At 39.4% G+C, this 23,096-nt stretch overlaps 1 protein-coding gene across 2 annotated transcripts; it reads right to left on the bottom strand.

Annotated features, from left to right (window-relative positions):
* Positions 1-363: 363 nt before the first annotated feature.
* LOC125464861 (hairy/enhancer-of-split related with YRPW motif-like protein) lies at positions 364-22,047 on the bottom strand. Of its 2 annotated transcripts, XM_048557719.2 has the most exons (6): positions 21,279-22,047; positions 20,667-20,733; positions 20,500-20,583; positions 16,408-16,489; positions 8,938-9,013; positions 364-1,121 (listed from the first exon to the last, which is right to left on the bottom strand). In XM_048557719.2, exons 1-6 carry the CDS (start codon positions 21,356-21,358, stop codon positions 1,055-1,057), a joined length of 456 nt encoding a protein of 151 aa, XP_048413676.1. In that variant the 5' UTR covers positions 21,359-22,047; the 3' UTR covers positions 364-1,054. The 2 variants fall into 2 exon arrangements, with proteins under 2 accessions (XP_048413676.1, XP_048413675.2); XM_048557718.2 differs by having other exon boundaries at positions 364-9,013.
* Positions 22,048-23,096: the final 1,049 nt, after the last annotated feature.

The following is a 23,096-nucleotide window of genomic DNA, read 5'->3' as shown; positions in this document are numbered from 1 at the left end:
TGATTGAAAGATTGAAACTGGTGAGAGTGTCAAGGAAACGGCCCTGAATTTCATTGAACTAGCATCATGGGATCATTTACATTTGAGAAAATGTATCATGAAAGAGTGCCCCAATTCTTCAGTACCAGTCTGGAATGTCAGCCTGGATTTATGTGCTCAAGACGTAGAGTGGAACTTAAACACGCAACTCTGAGACAAGTGTGCTGAGACTGAGCCATAGCTACTATATCAGCGTTGCTTGTCTAGCTTAGTGCCTGGACAACATGTTGCAAAATACGCTGGACTAGAGTTTAAGATTATCATTTTTGTTGAGATAAGAGCAAAAGACAGAAGTAAATGATATCATTTCACACTTTTAGTGGCTCAAATTCAATATACATTTATTAATGCACCAGATACTTAAACCTTTAATCATAAAAAATTCAATACATTTTGAAAATACATATGGTGCAGAAACCACGATGTATAGTTTAGAATTACAATAGAGTTGCTTATGGCTTTCCCACATAGTGGAGAGATTTAGTGCATTTGTTTCAGAAATTACCCACTGATCAGATACATAGTCTAATAACATTTCTACCTTTTCCAATAAGTTTTCAGAGCTTTTCTTAAAGCATTACTTCTACTATATTAAAAATTCCATTATATAAACTTTTTCCAAAGATTGCTCTGTTTATACCTTTTCTGTAAAGAAGTGTTAAGTGCTGTTGGCGTTTTAATACACTTTAATCTCAGTGTGCCCTCACACCAACCAAACAACTGCGTAGGTTCAGTTTATTTCCAATTGCTCTGCAGGGTGGATTGTTCTACAGGAAACAGGTATCCAAAATTGTAGAAAATACTCTCAATCATGTGACTTACCTAACTTAATCATTCCTTTGGCAATTAGTTCAGAGAGATAATTCCCTTCCCTCTGAATTTCAGAGAAAACTCTCTTTTTCAAACCTCCCAAAACCCATCTCGTTGCTGGTAGCGCCATTCCAAGTGCTTTCGTTCCTTATTCAATGTCCAAATAACAGAACTTGAGATATTCTTTTGTGTGGAAATGACCATGTTACAAATGTAAGCTTGTGCTGCTAATAGATGGGGTGTCCGTGGAACAGACCAATCTCGTTACATGTCTGCAAAACATACATGATCTTTAAATAAAGGACTGGGACGGAAGAATGGAAAGAAAGGCAGACGTGAAATGACGAGAATTGAATATGCGGATTGCTTCAGTTTTATACTAGTGTAATTAATTCAAGAGAAAATTAAAACCCTGCCAGCCTGCTCTAATAGGATGCAGAAAATATTGAGACATAGAAGTCTTTCTAAAAATGTGGTTTGTATTACTGTCACTTAAATTTGCAGCATTTGGGGGTTAGAGTCACTTGCTCTCTGGAAATTGAGGCCCAATAAAAATGCAACGTGTGACATGTAATCACATAAGATATCCTTCTTTTTCATGCAATTTCCGCACCCCCCCCCCATTCATTTAAGTTTTTTCCTGCTTTCAGCTCATACTCAATTCCCAATTAGTAGACACCAGAGGTGGTAGGGAAATGTAGCTCCTTCTGTCTCCACTTTCTCATGACAGGGAGAGGTTATCTGTTTCATTTGAGCAACTCCCAACTAGACACAAATAAGATGGGAAAGGTACAGAGGTTTAACCCACGTCCGTTTGCACTTTGTGGCTCTCAACTCCTGACGGTCAACCTAAGCACTTGCCATAAAGACCCTGCTAATTTCGCTGGAGAAGGAAACTACTTGCTGAAATTAATGGCTGAATTCGCCTCGAATTTAGCTTCAGCTATTGGAAAGGATTGCTATGTTCAGTGCTCCTCGAGCGTGTAATGCAAATTTTGAGCTGTTGGAGCAGTTTTTAAACTTTAATATGCCACAAAAATAAGCTTTCTTTGCTTTTAATTGGATGTTTTAATGCGCTTCAGCAGCACCACGTAGTTGGGGGTACCTGATGTCTGACACAATTGAACGTTGAGCCTTACATACGAATCTTTCACTGAATTTATGGGCTGGATTTTATTGGGGTCTGAGGACAAGGGCTATGGCAAGATTTGTGGCAGAATTGTGCAAGAAGTCTGGCAAGGTCTATCTTAATGTTGGGAGCAACTCATTGCATTTTTACGCATTTGCCAAACAGTGCGGCTACTTTCTCACTATGCAGCGGCGATTTGTCACTTCAAGGAAACTGTAGTTTGCTAAACACCTCACTAACATCACTGCTTGCTTCATTAATATGCAGTTTCTTATCAAATGTGCCAAACAAGCTAGACAGTGAGAGCTCTCAACACGGTGGTAGGAACGGATGCTGGCGACTCCAGCACATCGCTGGCTAAGGAGAGACTCCATGTTGAGCTCCACACAACAGCACCTCGGGGCATGGTGGAGGGGTTGGGACAGAGTGGGGAAATGGGAATGTCTTGTTGCATGGCACACTGAAATGCCAACCTACTGCATGTGCCAGCTGCTTGTGTGACAAACATACTGCTTTGAACCAAATGGACAGCTCCCATCTCCCCTTGACAGGACTGCGCACTGGCCCTCACCCACATCTGACATGGCCACTAATGGTGGCTGCAAATAAAATCCTCCTGTCTGTGCTCATCAAACTGCTTGCCTGCATGTGATGTTCCCCTCCTGGGCAACAAAAACTGTGGGTCTACATTGGGCATTGGGACAGAGTAGTGATGACCAAGAGGAGAAGTTTAGACAGGATGTAGCTAATGAGAGAGATACTGTATGGTCTACTTGTGAAACAGTGACAAAGGTAAGTGAATGTGCTTGTATATATGAGGGAACATCAGTTCTATGTTGAGAGCAGAGGAACTTTATGGCTAGTGTGACACTACGTTGCCATGACCTGTCCAGGTGCAGAGTGGCTTTTCAAAGGTAGTACAAGCACAAGGAAGGCCAGTTGTTTGGTAGTTATCTGCTGAGTGGCAATTTGTTTCACAAATAGTCAATGGTAAATGTAGTGATTGTAATGAGGTCAGCTAGGTGGACCTTATAGAATATGAGTTCCCTGATTGAGGCTGTTAACCTGGTCCAATCAGGGAGCCCAAGCTGACAGATATGAACAGGAGTATCAGAGGCTCTGTCCACTCTGAGAGCTGGCTCTGAGGGAGCTGGATCAGTGTCAAGGATGCTCCACATGTAAATAAAGAATGATCCGTTGACTGATGTAGTGAGCCTTTGTGCAGTTATTTGGATGTGAGAAGCACCATGGAAGTGGGGTAGGTAGTTACTGAAGCCAGTTTGGTAAAATACGATGAGAATTCTCACAAGACCTCACAGAGAAAAACCCTCCAAAAAAAACTCAACATAACTGTCACTTAGCCAAAAAATATTACACATTGCCTTACAGTTTTACGTGTCTCCATGAGTGGTTGAATGACACATTGTCAGTTTAGCACACAGTCTGTTGTGCAGTGCTGAGTGATGTGGCATTCTGGAAATTGATACCTACAAGTGTATCATTCCTAAATCATTTTGGAATAATTCAGTAATATAACAAAGACATTAATAACTGAAAGAACTGAAGCTGCTGTAAATCAGGAACAAAAACATAAGTTGCTGTAAAAGCTCAACAGGTCTGGCAGCATCAGTGAAGAAAATATCAAAGCTAATGTTTCGGGTCTGGTCACCCTTCCTCAGAACTGATGGTTAGCTACTACTGCCTACCCGCACTCACCTATCACCATCCCACCTACCTTCCCCAGCCCCATCCCTCCTCTCTATTTACTTCAGAGCTCCCCTCCCCCTTCCCATTTCTGAGGAAGGCTCCCGACCCAAAACGTCAGCCTTCCTGCTCCTCTGATGCTACCTGGCCTGCTGTGCTCCTCCAGCTCCACACTGTGTTGTCTCTGACTCCAGCATCTGCACTTCTTGCTATCTAAGTTATCAATGTGTAGTGATGTCTTCATGCACAGATTGTCAACCAATGGAAGTAACTGAGTCACTGATGTCCCAGCATGATATTAAAATACACAGCTGATGGTCTAGTGGCATTATCACTGGACTATTAATATACAGAGACAAGTAATGTTCTGGGGATCTGCATTTGAATCCCAGCATGGCAGCTGGCAGAATTTGAATTAACTTAAAGTTTGGAATAGTGTGTCTAATGACGATCATGAAACGCTGTCAATTGTCAAAAAGAAGACACATCTGAGTCACTAACGTCCTTTAGGGAAGAAATTGTGCTGTCTTTGCCTGGTTGTTCCTACATGTGACTCCAGATCCACAGCAATGTAATTGACTTTTAACTACCCTCTGGGCAATAAATGCTGGCCTAGGCAAAAGTAGCAATTTTGTAATAAAACTCGATCTGAAATTAAGGGCTTTGAGGCTGGAGGGGACACGGAGGGGATAATCCATGAGTTGTTCTCAGGGATAAAGGTCAATTTGCGTCAGAAGAGCAGAGACAGATCCATGGGCTGATAGAGAAGGCCATATCTTTGAACGTGGAGAAGCAGATTAGATTATATTCCCTACAGTGTGGAAACAGGCCCATTGGCCCAACAAGTCCACACCGCCTCTTGAAGCATCCCACCCAGAACCATTCCCCTATAACCCACACATGAACACTATGGGCAATTTAGCATGGCCAATCCCCCTAGACTGCACATCTTTGGACTGTGGGAGGAAACCGGAGCACCCGGAGTAAACCCACGCAGACACAGGGAGAACAGATGGATATGTCTGGGAGGCAACAGAGAGTGACTTAGTGGTTGGGGCACCTATGAGAGTGGAATGGGTAGATCTAGTGGGGAGTTGGTGGAATGTATCTGGGTTTTTGCCCAGGGGATAATGATGGAGTGCACATTTATTTTGAGCAAGAGCTCAATCCAGGAAATAGTGAGTTAGAAATCCAGTTTTCATTCTGCTCACTGAATTAGAAAAAAAAACAATTGGGTAAAGTATAAAGATTTGCAATTGCTTGCATTTGCATGAAAATAAAATTAGCAAATTGTGTTTATAAAACACATTTCCTCTATTAAAAACATTCAAAGGGCCTTATGTAGGAACACTGTGGATCACATTTTGACACGGAGACACTTAAGGAAATTTTCAGCTAGATGAGCCAAAGCTTGGTCGCAAGGGTACAATTTAAGGATTGTCTTTAAAGACAAAATCTTGCGTTTAAAAAATGACAAAAAAAGAGTCAAAGAGATTGAAAGTTGTATGGAGGAAATTACTGAGTGCGGTGGAGAGAACTGAAGGTACAATCTCAAATTGACTAAAATTGTACTCATAACATGAGGCCTGAGGTTTCAGGAGGTTGTTTGGCTGGAGGAGGTTACAGAGATAGGGATGGGATTAAGGCCACGAAGGGATTTGAAAAGAAGTATTTAAATTTTTGAATCAAGGTGTTGCTCAACTGAAAGTCAATGTAAATCTCTGAGTGTAAGACAAATTAATACCCTATAGTCCCAAAGGGGATTTGCTACTATTTATTTTTAACTAAATTAATCTTATTTAATTATCTTGTACCAAATGTCAGTGAGACTTTGAGTCTAAATTTTCTGAATTTATACTATTTTGGTGTTGAGTCTAAACATTAGATTTCTTCTTAAATGTATGCTCTTGCCTAAGCAGGCTGTCCAAGATGGACTGTGCAGGCTAATTCCCTGTGGACAAGCGCCTTTATGACACAGTGTCCCTATCTCTGAATAGGAGGTCCAGGTTCATACTTCACCTGCTCTGGAAGTGTGTAACAATATCTCTAAACAGGCTGTTCAGAAAATATCGATTATTTGTGGAAATACTAAATATAATGAGTTTCAAATCTACTTCAAATATTGTATTGTACCGAGTGCTTACTGGACACAATTATTGGTATTATTACTGATATTGCAAACATCGGCTATTGATTTCTCTGAACGGTGGCTTGGTGTATCAAATGCAATGTTCATAGAAGTACCAATAGTGGATTTTTCTTAGTGCTTTAACAAGCCTATAGTCATGTTACCATTGGAAACACTTCATACCTGATTAGAAAGATAATCACTTGAACAATTTCTAACATCATGAAAACTGTAAAAGCTGAACTATGTCAGCACCATGTAGATTTCTTATCAAGAAAGGAACATATTTCTATAGTTCAGTAGGTTATGCAATTTAAACTTTGAATAGAAACTTGTAAAGTAATGAGGAATACTGCCCTTCACTATTATTAAAGAACTGACCCTACCCTTTAACAGTATATTTATTCATTATAGAGTGATATGAACAATGGTCAACAGGTGTACAATGCAGAAAGTCTATGCCCATGACCCAAAGAAAGCAGCTGCTGTTGGGGATAACAAATGAGAAATGATGATGAGGGAATATAAGGCAGAATTACACTTAGCCACTGCATTGATTTCCCTTAGTAGGTGCTTGAAAACAAATCACAACTGGATTTGTATCAGAAATAAACTGAAAGCTTTTATCTTAAAAGGTGACGACAATGTCATGATTTTCTTCACAACTATGATGAAAATGGCAGAAGTACCCAAAATTGGAAGCCCCAGTCCTAAAGACAGTGCTTCTTATTTTTCTGGGGTGGAAATGGGAAATGCTCAAGCTTTGCACATAGAAGTTCCTGGCTATTTAAGTTAGCAACTGCCTCCACTCAGGTCAGATTTTGGTAGCCTAGGAGTATGAAAACCAAGGTACGTAGAATTTGATCTGGACTTTGTGTAAGTCTTTGATTAGCCAGGGTACCTCTTTAGAAAGCTATGGTAACCCTTTGGGTATGGTTCTGAAACACCATTCGGGGAAATGTAAGGTGCCCTTTGGGAGAGGTAAAGTGGCTTTAGGAATTGTTAAAAGTGGGCTTGTGTGTATGATGCAAGTTGCATAATCACATTAACCATCAAGCTCATTGAAACCGTCAACAGATCTGCCAAATACAAATGTCAAAAGTGTCAAGGGGACCTGTCAAGAGGAATCTGTCAAAAATATCACGAGACTCTGCCAATGGGAGCTAACAAGTTGTCATGGTATTTAAAAATCTTGTCCTTTAAATCTTTGCAAATAAAATGTACAGTGTTAAAAAAATGCTTGCCATTTCATTCTGTCTTGACAAATGACTGAGAATTTCCATTTCTAGATTCTTGCTGCTTGACTGATTTCACAACCATCCATTATGAAGTACAGCGTGTTTCTGTTTTACAGTTTGATTCATATCTATAAATGTTTAGAGACTTTTTAAAATGGGGTGATAAATTGCAATATTTGCTCTTGTATGGGATTGAGCAAATCAAATGAAATGCTTGTTGTTACAAGGCTTTATTTAATTGAATATAAACAGAAATCAAAACTCATCCATAAAAATGTACTCAATGTGGTGAAGTCTGCAATACATACTTAGAAATTTATTTTATAGAATTTTATATTACCTCATATCTGCATGGGTCCTAGGTGTATACTGTGTGAGTCTTTTGTGTAGATACAAGGCCAAAGGGTGATGAGTCGGGAAGAATGGGCTGGCATGAATTGGAACTAAGTTAGCATAACGGTTATGAAGGACCACAAAGGTAGGGTGGCTGCAGGCTAATAGTTTGGCATGGGGATTGGGTGTCATGGGGTCAGCACAGGTCATGAGGTGACATGATTGGCGTGGGTCAGGGAGGGGGTTGTGTGGGTTATGAAGTAACGTGAGGCTTAGGACTGGAGGGAAGATGCATGATTGATTTATTTCTAATGATTTTGGACATTATGCCAGAGCCCTGAGACAGTCCTTCTGCACAGCCCAACTCCCTGGTCAGCATCCTCTGGCGTATGAGCGAGAATCTGATATCTAGGCCACCAATTTCAAAAGTTGGGCTTGCAAAGCCAGGAATTCTACTGACTCTGTGCACTCAACTCATGGATGAAAATCAAGGCCCAGACATGAAGGAGGATTGAAAGGTCATTAAAAATTGAATACAAATCTTGTTCTCCATTTTTTACCCAAGCTCCATGCTTGGAACAAGCCTGGTTTGAGAAACAAAAGCACCTCTGTAGGGAAGGGTGGAGTAAACTAAAGGAAACACAACACTTCATTTATCAGACTAAAAACAATTGCTTCATAGATTAGAATGCTAGAGGAAACTTCTGCACTTATAAGATGCATAGAAATGAAGTTCAGTTATATTTTCTTTCATTTCAATATGATTACAAACTGCTGAAATCTATCAGGATATTTTCTGGCACAATATACTTTTTATATCACAATATATCACCATAGAAAAGTGTAGGTAAATATTTCCCTCATTAGGATAGATTCAGAAAGCCCCAATCGCTGTTGTCCATGACCTCTGGGATTTGCGAGCGCTCAGGTTGCTTGTTTGACTAGAGGGATTGTGTCGGAAGTGTGATACAGATGGAAAAAGTCCTAAAGAGCAAGGGATAGATGCATTTGGGTTTGTTGTATGAATGGTGCTGGTATTGGAAGCAGGTGACAACAAGGGTGAACTAATTTGTGGAGATACAGCAACACCAGTTAACATTTTGTTCGTTGAGCTTACATTGGACAGAACACTAGGAAATGTGCATGTCATGTTGGATAGCACTCTATGAATAGGTGATGCCAGGTTAGACAAGAAATTAAGGCTAGATGATGTCATGTTTGGGAGAAGGTTGTGTGTGGGTGAAAACACTGAGGATGTTATTTTATCAAGAGGAATTCCTCTCAGAGATGATGCGGAGCATGCTAATGCAGAGCCAGTAAGGAAAGCTGGGTTCTGCAGAGTATCCCTGCATGATAATTGTCCTCCTTCTGTTGTCTGTGGGAGTAAAGTACTTAATTGGTGGTGTGGCCAAGTCCAGTTTCGATGGACCAAGGAAGCCGGTGCCAATGGTGCAGGCTCTATTTCAGACACATAGTTGTTGAGATGAGATACCAGACGGTCTTTTAGTGGATCAGTATTGTCATGGCCTTGAAATCGTTCAAATGAGCTGAGATACCTTATGACTTCAGCAAGACATTCTCTGAATCCCATACTTCTGTAATCCACAGCAAGCAAGTGAGGATCAAAATAGCCTGTCAACAAAATAGCATAATGATAAATACAGACTAGGCAAGGCTTGGTCATTATCTAATGTTGTTACATTTTAATAAGTATTGTAGAGTTAGCATCTACAGCATTGATTGCAATTGCTCTTCAGTGACGATGAACTTTTACAAAACCCATAACGCAATCATTTTAAAATAAATCCTTCTTCTGAATGTTCATGTTTAGCAATAGTTGAAACATAAATCTAGGGAGGTAAGTTTGATAACAGGATAAATATTGACAGACACCAGTCAGAGAGCCACATAAAATATAATTGTATATGACGGAGCTCAGGTACAAATTTGAACTAAGGCGATTTGTTACAACTAAAGTTTAAATACTGCAAAAGTCATTTAAAGGGAAAATTCTGACTTATCAATACATCTAAACTGAACTGTTGAATGTATTGAACTGGCAGTGATCTAGGAGTCACTTATAAACTAAGAACAAGCTTTACCTACAGCAGTGAAGTGATGTCACTCACTGCTGACATTGCAGGAAGCTGTCTGGAAAGATCTCGTAACCATTGTGGTGTGGATTTTGCCATTACCAGAGTTAATTTCATTCTAGTAGCAAGCATAGTGTATCCAGCGATGCCTGAAACCAGGCTATGCCGGTAATCATATTGAAGTATTCTCACAGTCAGCAAGCCACAAAATTTAAAAGCACTGATCATTCTTCTGTTGTTACTCAGTGTGCAGCAAATGTAATGGTGATTGGTATGCGTAAACGAAATTAAAGCTTAAATTTCATTAATAATTTTTTAAACTATTACTTTAAATATCTGTGGAATTTTAGATGTTCATGGAGAGATTTGACATTCCAGAAATATAATATTAGGTTTTTAGTGCATATAAATTGTTCAGTTATGATTATGGCCTGGTACATTGTTAAAAATCCAATTACATGTTAGTCAACAAGCTGCATGTGAACTTGAAATGATGTAGTGAGCTAATAAGCCAGTTAGGTCTGAGAAATAAATATTGCTTAAACTGTGGAGATATTTTTCTAACCAGCCAATCAATCAATTACATCTGGATTTAGATGTGACATTACAATTGTCACAGTACACATTTTGGCCATTGTGACATACACTTAGTATAACCACTGTAGTTCAGGAAGTTAAACTTCAAATTCACAGCCCAAGACTACCCAAATAAGGTGATCAGTCAGTTAAATCATGTTATTTTATTTTAGTTACAATAAATGGACACAACGTGCCAGGCATGATACAACAGACTGTGATGAGAGATTAAACCAATGGCTTCTTCCTTGAAGGTCATAATTTTAGCTTCTTGGTTTGCTTGTCACTGAACGTATATTTCAATGGAGGGCATTTTAACTAATCCTAAACCAGAACAACCAAAGCTGGACATTATTTTAAGCTTTAATCTGCATTGACAAATTTTACTCTTTGAAAAACATCCACCAATTACAATTTTTTGATTTGAAACATTTGCAATATTAATGGGTCCCCTGAATGAGATTGTGGATTCATTACAGCCAAATGCCAAATTTGAATCCAATTTTCTGGCTTGGCTCGACAGCTGCTAGAAACTGGGTTCCAACCTGTCATTCCATGTCAAAGCCCTACAATGAGCAGGCTGGTAAACTAAACTGAATATGAGTGATAAGAGTGTTCTGACATAAGGACTATCTAGCCTCTCGCACACAAGATATAATTGTTCCAGAGACTAAGCACTGACATAATTAATTTATTATATTTCCTAGTGGAGTGAATGTTAAAAGTAAAGTACTGCTATGTTCTTGCAACCTTCTTTGCATCAATCAACCAAATTTTAAAGACAAATGACCGGCTACCATTACGAAAGTATTTACTACCTACACTTTCCATAGCTTTGTATTGATCTACTAATGTATGACTGTACTCTGTACGAACACACCCGAGTCATAAAAAAGACTGGCATTGAATGGTGAATGTTTGAATAAAATATTTCAACACAACAGTGGCCTAGGTTAATTTTACATTAAGGTTGACCATTCACTATAAATTAAATGACATTAAGATCTCAAATAAAATAGTCCAAATCCATTAAACCTTTCACTTCAGTTTCAAGCAATGCATGAGAAAATTATTCAGAATGGTCTCCTCTACAAATCTACAAATGCGTCATGCAAATTGGAACACAAAGCTAGCAAGGAGCCATCTGTCTGTTAATATTGCTCTGTCCTTTATTAACCATGGCATCTTCACCTTTTAAATCCCAAATCTGCTTCCTATTAGCGTTGGGTCAGTGAGGTCAATACTAGGAGAAAGAAAATTTTTCAATACTTCATACTCATCAACAGTAGCAAATTTTCTAGGTCAGATACATCAATGGCTAATTACTATGTAACTACTTCTCTTTTCCCCACCACTGACTTTGACCTGGCTTGCAGCAGAACACTTCTTCCTATTGCACAAATATGATATGTTAACACTGATAGCAAATGCCTATCTTTACAGTCTGTCCAAATCAGATTTGCCACTGAAGTTGGATTTGTACTACAGCCGTAACACTGATGTAAAAGCTTAAGAGTTTTGGTTCAAATCCATTCAGCACCCAACTGATTCCAAAAAAAGAGGAGTTAAGCATGAGCATCTTGCCAGGTTGTTCAACTGTTAGGTGAAATTTCAAGTGTGGATTTGCACTGCAAGCTTTGCATTACTGCAAAGGAAAACAACATTGCATGAACATCATGGAGGTAATGTAAGTAGTAGCCTTATTGCTAAATGATAGATTGGTTTGCCCTGAATACATAATCATCAGGAACTGGTGGAAGATTTTCCTTTTTGAATAAAAGAGTTCAATTACCTATTCTTTGTTGTTAATTTACACGACACTTCTTCATAACTTAACAATTGAAAATGTGATATTAATCTGGTAAATCTGTGGTGTGCCCTCTCCAAGGTCAATATTTTTAGCTGTGGTTTGGTATCCAAAGCTAAACACAATATCTGAGATGGATTCTGTGTAATTGAAGCATTACTTATTCACTTTTGGATATCAACACCCTTGACAAAAAGACAGGCATTCCATTTGACATATTGCTTACATTTTGCAAACAATGTAGAGATGTATACATGAAGACATATTTTCCTTTTCCACAGTTTCTAATCTGTCATTAGGAAAATACACTAACCTTTTTTCAGATCGCCACTTTGAACTCCATCTGCCTTTGTTTTGCCTACTCATTCTATGTTTCTTTGTAACTTCTTGTTTATCTACACAACTTGTGCTTCATAACTATGTCACCTACAAACTTGGATCTACAACTCTCTATACCTTCCTCTAAATCATTAATATACATGCTGAAAAGCAGAAAACCAATACTGACCCACAAGATACATGTCACAACTCGACAAGAAGAGAATAAGCCCTATAGCCTCTCTCCACTCTCTGTCTCCTACTTTCCAATCATTTATTATCTGATTTGTTTGAGGTATTATTGTCACATGGAAATTGAGAATGTTCAAGTTCAGTGCATTCTATGAATCATTGATTATAGCAACAGTTTTTATTTCATTGGCAGTTCAAGTAGAGAGATGAACTCCAACTGTGACAGCTCACTGAGGGAGTGTCCCCACTTGCTTCGTATGTTCTGCAGCAGTTTACAAATTGTTGACAAGATGCACCATTTTATAAGATATTTACTGCATTGCCTTTCAAAACTTGAAAGAATTTATAAAGTTGAATGGAAAATGAGCACATATTTTGTATTCTAATAGTAAATGTTACTAGCTGGTCTAATTTTAGGGCTCTAAAAACATTAAAACATTGAATATGTGTGTAAAACTAGGCCATTTAGCTCTTTGAACCTGCACTGCCATTCAATATGGCCATGGGTGGATCCTACTTTCTCCTTTGGTTCCTTCAGTTAGAAAATGAAACTTGACCCCTTGTTAAAAACAGAGGTAGTGGGAACTGCAGATGCTGGAGAATCCGAGATAACAAAGTGTGAAGCTGGATGAACACAGCAGGCCAAGCAGCATCTCAGGAGCACAAAATCTGACGTTTCGGGCCTAGACCCTTCATCAGGAAAACATTCAATGTTTTCTGTACCAGCAAATTTCACAGGCTCCCCATTTTCTGGGTGAAGAGATTTCTCCACAGCTCGGTCCTAAAAAAGTGTATCCAAAATCCTTAGACTGTGACCCTTGGTTCTGAACTCCCCTGCCATTGAGAACTTCCTTCTTGCATCTACCCTGTCTAATGCTGTTAGAATTTTACATGTTACTGCGAGACTCCTCCCTCATTCTTCTAAATTCTGCTCTGGTTCTGTCACTATGCGGCCATGCACAGTAGAATGGAACTGGATTTTAAAAGTACATTAACACGACTTTTCTTGTCAGAATTGGACAGTGAAGCTTTTCAATTAATCTAATTAATACCCAAAACTTCACTTTAATTATGGATAATCAGAGTATCAAAATTCAACAATTTTTTTAAAAAACGTAGAACTCATCCTCTGATACAATGGGAAAGATTAAAGGTCAATATTAACTTATAGCATGAGTTGAGGATGGGGTTCAGACTTCAGTCACACTTAAGATTCTTTAAATAATTTATTGAAAAAGTATATTTTTACGTAAAATATCACCAACATCATGTGTATGTTTTCTGACAATTAATTATTATTTTGAGTTTTAATTAGTTAATGTTTTTAATTTTTAACGTTAACAATTTTAGGTCAAAATTTTGGATTTTAAAGTACTATAACTGCATTCAAAGGCATGGAAAATATTTTGAAATCTTTAGAAATTCTATCAAATTAGAATACCTTTTTGCTAAATCATTTCATTGTATTTTAATCCTTAGTTTGAGATTGTTTATTTATAGATTTCTTTCAAATTATTATGGAACCTTGACATAGATTTGAAACAAGATAACAAAACTGAAATGGACATTAAATTATTGTGATTATGTCATGGCAACAATATCTTTGTGACACGCATATGAAATATTTATAGCTGAGTTTCCTTGGCAAGAGGTAGTGGCTAGGTTATGAGGAGGTGGGGAGTGCTTGAGGAGGCTAGAAAGCTTTAAGGGTTACGACGAGATCGCCAATTCTAACTCCAATAGGTGATGCTTGCAATATACAATTTGCCCACTTGTGGTGCTGTAACACTAGCCTCGCCTCTGACCAATTCTCAGCTCTTGCCAAAAGCCTCCGCATTCCTGCAAACAGCTCCAACTTGCATGTATTTTTTTTCCTAATGTGCAATTTAAGTGTGTTTTATTCCTAAGGTTGTCAACCTTCTGGTCTGTACCTCTGCAGCTGCTGCTAATGAGACATACACGAATAACAATTAGTCCTGTCCTTCACTCCAAATCTGCTTCAAAAGCCTTCCCAGTGTTCCGCAGAACTGTGAATTATTCTTTATTGTCCTTGCTTTAAAGTTCTCATGAATTGTGTGCTGTTCAGAATAAATTGACAAATGGTTCTCCTTTAAAAGCTTACTTTGGTCTCTAAAATGATTTTAATGACAAGTTTCTTTTGCTCTTCGAGAATTCACCTGTTTGTTTAACATCATCTGAACATGAAACGTGAATTATGAGTAGAATTTGCACTCCTAGATTCCCAGTGATGGACAAAAATGTTTCGATTTTACCTTCAGTGATTTATTACTTCAGGCTGCACCCAAATGACTGGACCAAAGACATATTCTAGATGTGATGCAGGTGGTTGGTCATCTTGGACCTCACTTCCATTGCCAAACTGAAGACAGCAGGTCAGCCTAACTTATCATGGTGGCCACGAAATTCTCAGATCACCTTATGCTTTACTCCAGGTTATTTTGCCAGAAGTTTGGTGGAAATCTGGTTCAAATGTGCAATGGAGTTTCTGTCAGGGGATCAAGAGAGGGGAGCATCCTTGGCTGGTAGCAGGTATCTATGTGAATTGCTGAAAGGAATTGGGAGGTTTAAGATTCACCAAGGTGAATAGAAATAATTAATCACTTGGGTATCAATCACCATTGCATTTTGTAGAAGAGTGGCGTGAGAAAAGAATGCTGTGGTCAACCTCATTAAAGGCTGCAGATTTGTCAAGACGACGACGGGGATAATTTGAAATTCTCTTTGTGACACCAACATAAATAGCATTTATGACTTTAAAGGATTTGGTACTCTTGATAGGGGATGGAAATCTGCATGAAAGGAATTGAACTTAGAATTCAGGGAAAGATGGGTATCAATTTGAAAGCCATTGCAATGTCCAAGGGTGTAATTCTATAGCTTGAGCAATGGTCCCATTAGTGACTTCTCTTAGGAGACTCTCATAATTTAATGAACACTGAAGGTACATTAGTTGTTTCCTTGGTTTCTACAAGATATGCTCAAAATGCATCTGCCACTGTAAGGAGGGTTTCTCCAATTGGTTAATTTCATTCATTGTGAATGATTTATTTTGCAACAGCTTGTATTATGTAAATTGGTTGCTGTGTTTGCCTGGGTAACAGTAATGAGTACACTTCAAAAGTAATTCACAGATTATGAAATGTTTGGAAATGTCCTATGGTCAAGAATAGAGATCTTGTGGTGCGGTGGGTCATATTGCTGCTTCTGAGCCAGAAACCCCATGTTCCAGTCTCAGTCACAGACTTGACAGCTGTGGAAGGTGCCAAAATAGCCATGGGAACTGACAAAAGCACTTGCTTTGTCTGCTTATGTACCACTAGGCACAGAAAAGAAAGATGAAGAAGATATGATCATGACATATATTAGATATATGCAAGTTCCTTGTTTCTTTCGTATGAAGGTGCAAGATACAGCTGAGGTGGTCATGTTTATTTAGGTTTCAATAAACCATTATGCAGAGAAAGACTGAGAAGGGAGTCTGTGCAATTTATTTCTTACATTCAAAGCTCTTTATCAAGGATACATAGTTCATGCTCTTGAAAGCACTGAGTTACACAAAACAATTAACTGAAGTCTGCCATACTGTTTCAAATAATCTTGTATGTTAGTTAGCTTTATTGTTAGTTTTCAAACCAGATTTTATATTCTGTGAGTGTGTTATTTACTAGGCTGGATCCTGACTGCAGCTTGAGGAGTCTCCTTGCTCAAATTGGTAGCACATATCAATTAAAATTTGGTATGAGAACAAAGTGATGAAATAAATATTTCACTCATGTCCATTTCTTAATTAACATTAGTACGGACAGGTATTACAACCCATTTTAAAATCTCCAAAAATGGATTTACAAGGCTTAAACTGTTGAGAAAGTTCCTCAGAGCTTTGATGTTAACTTTAACACATAAAAACACTTTCTACATAATGCTGTAAACTGATTCAAACACCTTGATAGTGCTGATATATTAAAGGAATGGTCATTTAAGATGAACAGAATATAGAGCACCAACCATCTCGTTCTTACCTTTACCCCCTGTTGCATGCAGCAACTTCAGATGATCCACAGTCATTTGTAGGATTTCAGCCTTTTCAAGCTTGGATGATCCCTAAAAAGCAGAATAATAAAACTTCTTTTAAAATGAATAATAACTAGCATGCACAAAGTAATTAATGAGGAACATGTTTGACTACACTGAATTACCGAATGAATGAGTCAATGCTATAAAATGTGAACAAATGAATGAATCACTGAATTAAATATTTACATGAATCAGTAAGGAGGACCAAGACCATGGAAGGCTTTGAAAACAAGGTTGAGAATTTTTATATCAAGATATTGCTTAAGAGGGAGACAGTGTAAATCAAAGAACAGAGGGTGAATAGTCCAAAGAAGGACACAGGCTGTAGAGTTTTAGATGACCTCATATTTACAGAGGATAGAAAGTGGGAGGTCAGTCAGGATGGTGTTGAAATCTTCCAAATCTGAGGTAACAAACAGATTGCATGGTTTAGGAAGAGGGCGACCTGAGGCAAGTTTGGATTTAGCCAATGCTATGGGGTGTAAATGGTGGTCTTAGTCAAGATACAAATACATAACTGAATGTTTAGTGCATTGCAAATGTGACTGAGATTGTGAACGGTTTGGTTCAGTCTCAGACTGTTACAAAGACTAGGGACAAGAGTTAACAGATAGGCAATGGAGTTTGTGATGGAAGCTGAAGGCAGTGGCTTCAGGTGTTGTAATATTAAACTGGAGGAAATTCCTGCTTATCCAGTACTAGATGCCCGACAGTTTAAAGCCCAAACAAATTGGAAGGTAATGGTGAGATACATGTCGAAACTATGGGTGGAATCTTATCAAGATCTGAATAAGATGGGCTATGGGACAAATTGTGTAAGAAAGTGCTGTGAGGTCTCTGTTAACAGTAAGGCGTGGCCTGCTGAATTTTTCATACAATTGCCAGGTGCAAGGCAAGATTCTCTCTGGGTAGTGTCAAGTTGCCTATATTCAGAGGATACTTGCTTGAATCAACAACACATCTCATCTTTTTAATGTACAACATCCTATTTTACAAAATCCACCAAATGAACATGTTGCTGAGATTTCTAAACATGGAAGTCAGAGCAACTTCAGCTCACTACCGGCTGTGAAGAGCCTCCATGTTGCTCAGCATGAAAATCTTCTTGGGGTATGATCCATGGGCACCAGCGCATACACCCATTGTACCTGTACATTGGCATCCGATTTTTGCCGACTGCTCACAGCACCTCTTCAATTCACCTGCATTGCTGGGTGCACCAACAACTGACAATGAAAGGCGGCTACAAGAATATCTTGTGAGCAGGGAACAGGCACCCAGCTCGTGGAATGGAGCAGACTGTATTTCAGGGCTGCTCATTTCCTCTATTAGTGCCTGCATACTTAGTGTCTGAATGTGTGCTTGCAGCATCCTTACGATACTATGCTATTCCTGTTGGCATATTGGTGTATCAGCCAGAGCTTAAAGGTTACTGTCACTGCCACATTGATGTGCTTTTTAAAGCACAGACACACAGAAAAGTTGCTTGTCAGCAGGGATTTGTCCAGGGGTGCGGGGACATGTTGCTATATGGCACACCAAGACCAGGGGGAAACTGCAGCCTCTATTCATTTTGTTTGTGCTCACTTTGTTGGCTCCATCTTTTGAATTATCAGATTGTTTGCCTGTAGGTGATATTCCCTTACTGGACAGTGACAAGCAGTGGATCTCCAGTGGGCATTGAGAATAGAGTAGCAGTGACTTAGTGAGGGTGCTTAGATGGGATGTAGCTTACGACAGGTAAACTGTATGGCCTGTTGATTAAACAGCAAACAGGGTGAGAGAATAGAATTGTAAGGGTGAGGGAGTGTCAGCAATGCTGGCTGCGTGCAATGGACAATGTGGCTTTATGGCTGTTGCGCCATTACATTGCTGTTGAGGTGCAACACATTGCTGGGTGCGCAACTGCCTTTTAACGATGGTGTGGACATCAGGGATAAATGGAAATCTGCCGTATGGTGAGTTGTTTCAGGAACGGTTGCGGGGGCGGGGGGTCGTTGGGGAGGTGTTAAGATGAAGCTAGAACCAGAGAAGAAGGTGTCATGGGGGCAAGGTAGGTCATTACTGACAAGGATATGGTGAACGATATCTCTAGGTTTGTTGGTGAGAAACCCACCAAAAATCTTGATGCAACTGACAACCGAGGAAAAATAAGATTTGGCCCTATGTTTTTGTGTTTTCAAACTTTTCTTGTCACAGCATTGATTGCAAACCAACATTTTACCTGGTCCTTCAGGAGGAACAAATGAATGTTCACTGCCAATTTATAAGATAATAGTAAAAATTGAAGACAGATTTGGGGAATTCTTTTGGAGAAAGTAAGATACAAGAAACAAAGACCGCTGCAAACTATGGAGCCAAAGGCTGAACTCGACATAAAAAGTTTACACCTTCAAGCTTTAAATTAAGGATTTATAGATTGTACAATAACCTTAAAGACTGAGTGAAAGCATTTGAAAGGTAACTGATTGTGGTTCCCGATTCTGTAGGCAGTAGGATGTCTGCGTGGAAGGAAATAGACTGTAAAATGGTGTGATTGGTTTTCAGAAACAGGACCTGAATGACTGAATAAAGAAACTCAGTTCAGAGACACTTTCATTGCTGTTACACTGTGTTCTTGCATTTGTTCTTGTAGGGCTTCAGTACACTTGAGCTGGTCTGGTCAACTAAAAACTAGAAGATCAAAACTCAAGTTGTACTTGTCAGACTCTTAGAGATACAGCTTTCTTACAAGTTCCATCTGACAGTTTGCAATGATCTGTCTGACTACTTTTAGAACATTGTGAAATGGCAGTCCCAAGCGATACTGTCATTCTCTAGCCGGGAGAGAGCACAATGCTACATAGTTAATTCTAGAAAGATAACCAGGAATCTAAATTAACAAACATTATTATCCATAAATGACAAGTTAGCATAGAGCTGTAGAATCATACAGTGAAGAAAAGGCCCCTCAGCCCATCCAGTCTGCACTGATGCATGAGAAACACTTGACCTTCAACCTAATCCCATTTACCAGCACTTGGCCCATAGCCCTGAATGTTATAACTTGCCAAGTCTGTTCCAGGTACTTTTAAAAGGATGTGAGGCAACTTGCCTCTCCCACCCTCCCTGGCAGCATATTCCTGACTGTCAGCACTTTCCGGGTAAAAAGGTTTTCCTCACTACAGCACCACACCCCCGCCACCCCCCAAACCTCCTGCTCCTCAACTTGATCCCGTGTCCTCTTGTATCTGACCCTTCAGCTAAAGGGAACAGCTGCTCCTTATGCAATCTGTCCATGCCCCTCGTAACCTCATACAATTCAGTTAGATCGCCCTTCAATCTTCTCTACTCCCACTAAAAACACCACAAATCTATCTATCCTTTCCTCATAACTTTAATTTTCCATCCCCAGGCAGCATCCTGGTGAATCTCAGTGCAATCACATTCTTCCTGGAATATGGCTGCTGTTTACCAACACAGATTGCTTAGAACCTTTTAACTTCAAAAGTTTGGCAAGTTCACTTTGAATTGATTCAGTTATATTGTTGCATATACGAAACTATCTCCCCAATATGTCTCACACTGAAACCGAAAGCTGAACTGATGTAATTGTGAAACGGCGTTATATTTATCCCAGTAACACAATATGCTGTCTGCTGGATATTGTGTTGAAGTGAAGAGAGTTTTTACTTTCAACTATCTTTCCTGGTGGGATGATTGAAGGAAGGGGCAGGGGTGAACGGATGTACAGTCAGTTGGTACAAATATTGTTGAACATGACTCAATTAGTTTTGATACCTGTCACTAGTCTTTGCTGACAGGTTCTGGTGATGAGAGACAAATGATTTTTTTTAATGGTAAAGAGCTGTCCCATAACAACCAGGTTTAGCACCTTGTACATGATATGAAGCAGTTATAATTATCAAGGGTCCTGGAAGAAATAATAAAGTAGTTTGATGCACCTATCAGCTTTCACAGCACTCATATAACACTGTGCAGGGATAAGCAACTTCATCTGTGACCGAAACTCTGACCAATTTGAATTCATTAAGTACCTGTTTTTCAAAAGCTGTTGGAACCAAACGACGCAGCTCAGACAAACTGTTATTAATTCTGTCCCGTCTTCTTTTTTCAATAATCTATAAGAAGAATGTGGAAATACCTTTTAAAATAAAATCTCGTCACTCATTTGTCTGTCAAAAATGATCATTTCGCCACTTACCCCGCGCCTCTTCTTCCGTGCTAGAATGTGAGAAGTTGTAGTGGGCGAAGTTGATTGAGTTACAGGACTGTAAACAGAAACAGCATTTAATGTTTGTTCCTGGAGACACTTATCTGTCACGTTATTAACAGTGGAAATTTCAATGAATACTTTGCAATAACAGAAGTCCAGATGTCAAAAAAGTCTTTCCTAGGGCATAGCCATAAGGTTTGAAAAACACATTTATAGCTACTTCTAAAAAAATGTGTTGCTGAGTTTTTGTTGGTTCAAAACAGATTATTGCATGGGATGTAATTCAAGAAAACAAAAAAAGTGATGTGCACGTAGTTCCAATTCATCCTCCTCCATTTACCAGAATCAGTTTATAGAGGCTATGGTTCCTCGTGATCTTGACAATAACAAAAGTTGCTGGGTGCCTGCTGATTTAAACCCTCCGAAAGGCTAGCTCCATTCGTATCCCCTTGGAAAAAGCAAACTGTTTTAAAACCGCAGATTTGTAAAGTTCTGTATCAGTGAACACCAAACAGGTGAAAAGAGAGAGATTGAATTTGACCTGGAGAGATTGTGAAAGCCCGAGTACTGGGTGCAGAGACAGAAACTGAAGTTACTTACCAGTAATGTTCCTCTTTGCCAACATCGATCATCTCCTCCAGCTCACTGTCGGTGGAGCTTTCATCATATAGCCGCTTCATCCTGTCTTAGTTAAAGAAATATATATATTCTAAACACTGGGGGGAGCAACGTGAAAAACCCCCACCCTCAGGAGTCAAGGCTGTTTCTGAATCTCGAGGGGACAAATTAATAATCTCCTGCAGACAGTGTCTATATTTCTGGCGGCACTTCACCCGGCGCTGAAGCTTCTCTGAATGTTGGTGTTGTTTTCTCTGGATGGTGACTGTGGATCGGCAACAGTTCCCGTTTTATCACCCCCACCCCTTTAACCTTGGCGATGTGTCCTGGGCTCAAACTGCCAATGGGATGTCCCTGGTTTAAAGCTTCTGTCCACTCTGTGAGCCGGTCTGTGTGTTTCTGCCGTTCTCAGTTCGAGAAAAGATGATTTGAGTTTGTTTGCAGATTGCTGTTTTTCTTTCCCGGGGAGGCTCTTCCTGTGGCTGAAGCTCTCTCATGTGGTCTCTTTGATGCTTTTCTTCCCCCCTCTCTTTCTGACCGAGTCGCCCTGGCTCGCTCCCAGACTCTCAGCGCCTTGTCTGCTTGGCACCAGTCCCTGTTCTGACCCTGTCTTTAGTAATGGCCTCGTTCACTTTCTATTCCCCTGCTGGTGATAGATTTTCTCCTTTCGTCGTTTCTTTTGCTGTATCTCCACCGTACCACCTTTTTCTTTTTGGGAGGGACTTAATTCCCGATAAATTTCCAAACGACACTTTGGCTGGGAGCAAACACCCTTTCACCTGTCCCTGTTACCTGGTTGGCAGCTTGTGCAATCCCCAGGACAGCTGAAACGTGAGAAAGAGCCGCCAGCTGTAACATAGAGGGAACCGGAGATCCGTGACATCCATCAACATAAACCTCCTCACCTGTCTGGGCAAAACCGCGCCCCGGGCACATCCCCAGTGCTTCAAACATAAACTAACACTGCACCGGTGGCCTGCGATCGGGCAGTTTCAAAAAGTGAAACATAAAGGTTTACCCGCTGCAGAATGCAACATGCACATCATCTATTTTGGAAACAAACGTTTACCCTTATAACATTTACATTGACCAATTTGTTTTCCTAATTTTTTTTACATTTTATTTAGAATGCCAATTTTATGAAAGCAGTACAGCATCAAGTCTATACACTAAGTGTACTTGAATACTCGCAGAATCTTGCAATATAGGAGGAGGCCATTCAGCCCATTGGGTCCGTCCTGACTCTCCTGAAAAAGAAAACTGCCAATCAGTGTCATTTCCCCATTCTTCCATTTCAAAATTATTGCAGTTTTCCTCCTTTAACTTATCTACATACAATCATTAATCAACTCGTTAGATATGTTATGATATAGCTTTTGGGCATGTGGGACTTGGACCTCCACCTTCAATGTCTGGTAAGAAACTCAGGTCAGTTATAATCACTCAAAGCCAGCTTAAGTCAAATAGACAGGAATACTGAAATGATATGCAGTACAGGGAAGAGACTGGAAGAGTATCAACATGAAGAGAGAGATAAAGAATGTGTAAAAACCTCACAATGTTGGGCAAGAATACAGCAAATAATAGGATTTATATTTAAGAGAAAATAGATGTGTATTTATACAACTTGTCACAGCTTTAGTATATCCTAAAATTTTTGACAGTGTTATAGTTTAGTGTAATTACTTTTGTAGTACAGTGAATTAGATTGTCAATTTATACAGAGCAAGCTCCCAAAAACAGTAATGAAGTAAAGGATAAGATAATCTTTTAAATATGTTGATTGAGTGATCACAATTG

The sequence above is a fragment of the Stegostoma tigrinum genome, chromosome 24 (genome assembly GCF_030684315.1).
Source record: "Stegostoma tigrinum isolate sSteTig4 chromosome 24, sSteTig4.hap1, whole genome shotgun sequence".
NCBI classification, from domain to species: Eukaryota; Metazoa; Chordata; class Chondrichthyes; order Orectolobiformes; family Stegostomatidae; genus Stegostoma; species Stegostoma tigrinum.
This window is presented reverse-complemented; position numbering and strand designations above follow the sequence as displayed.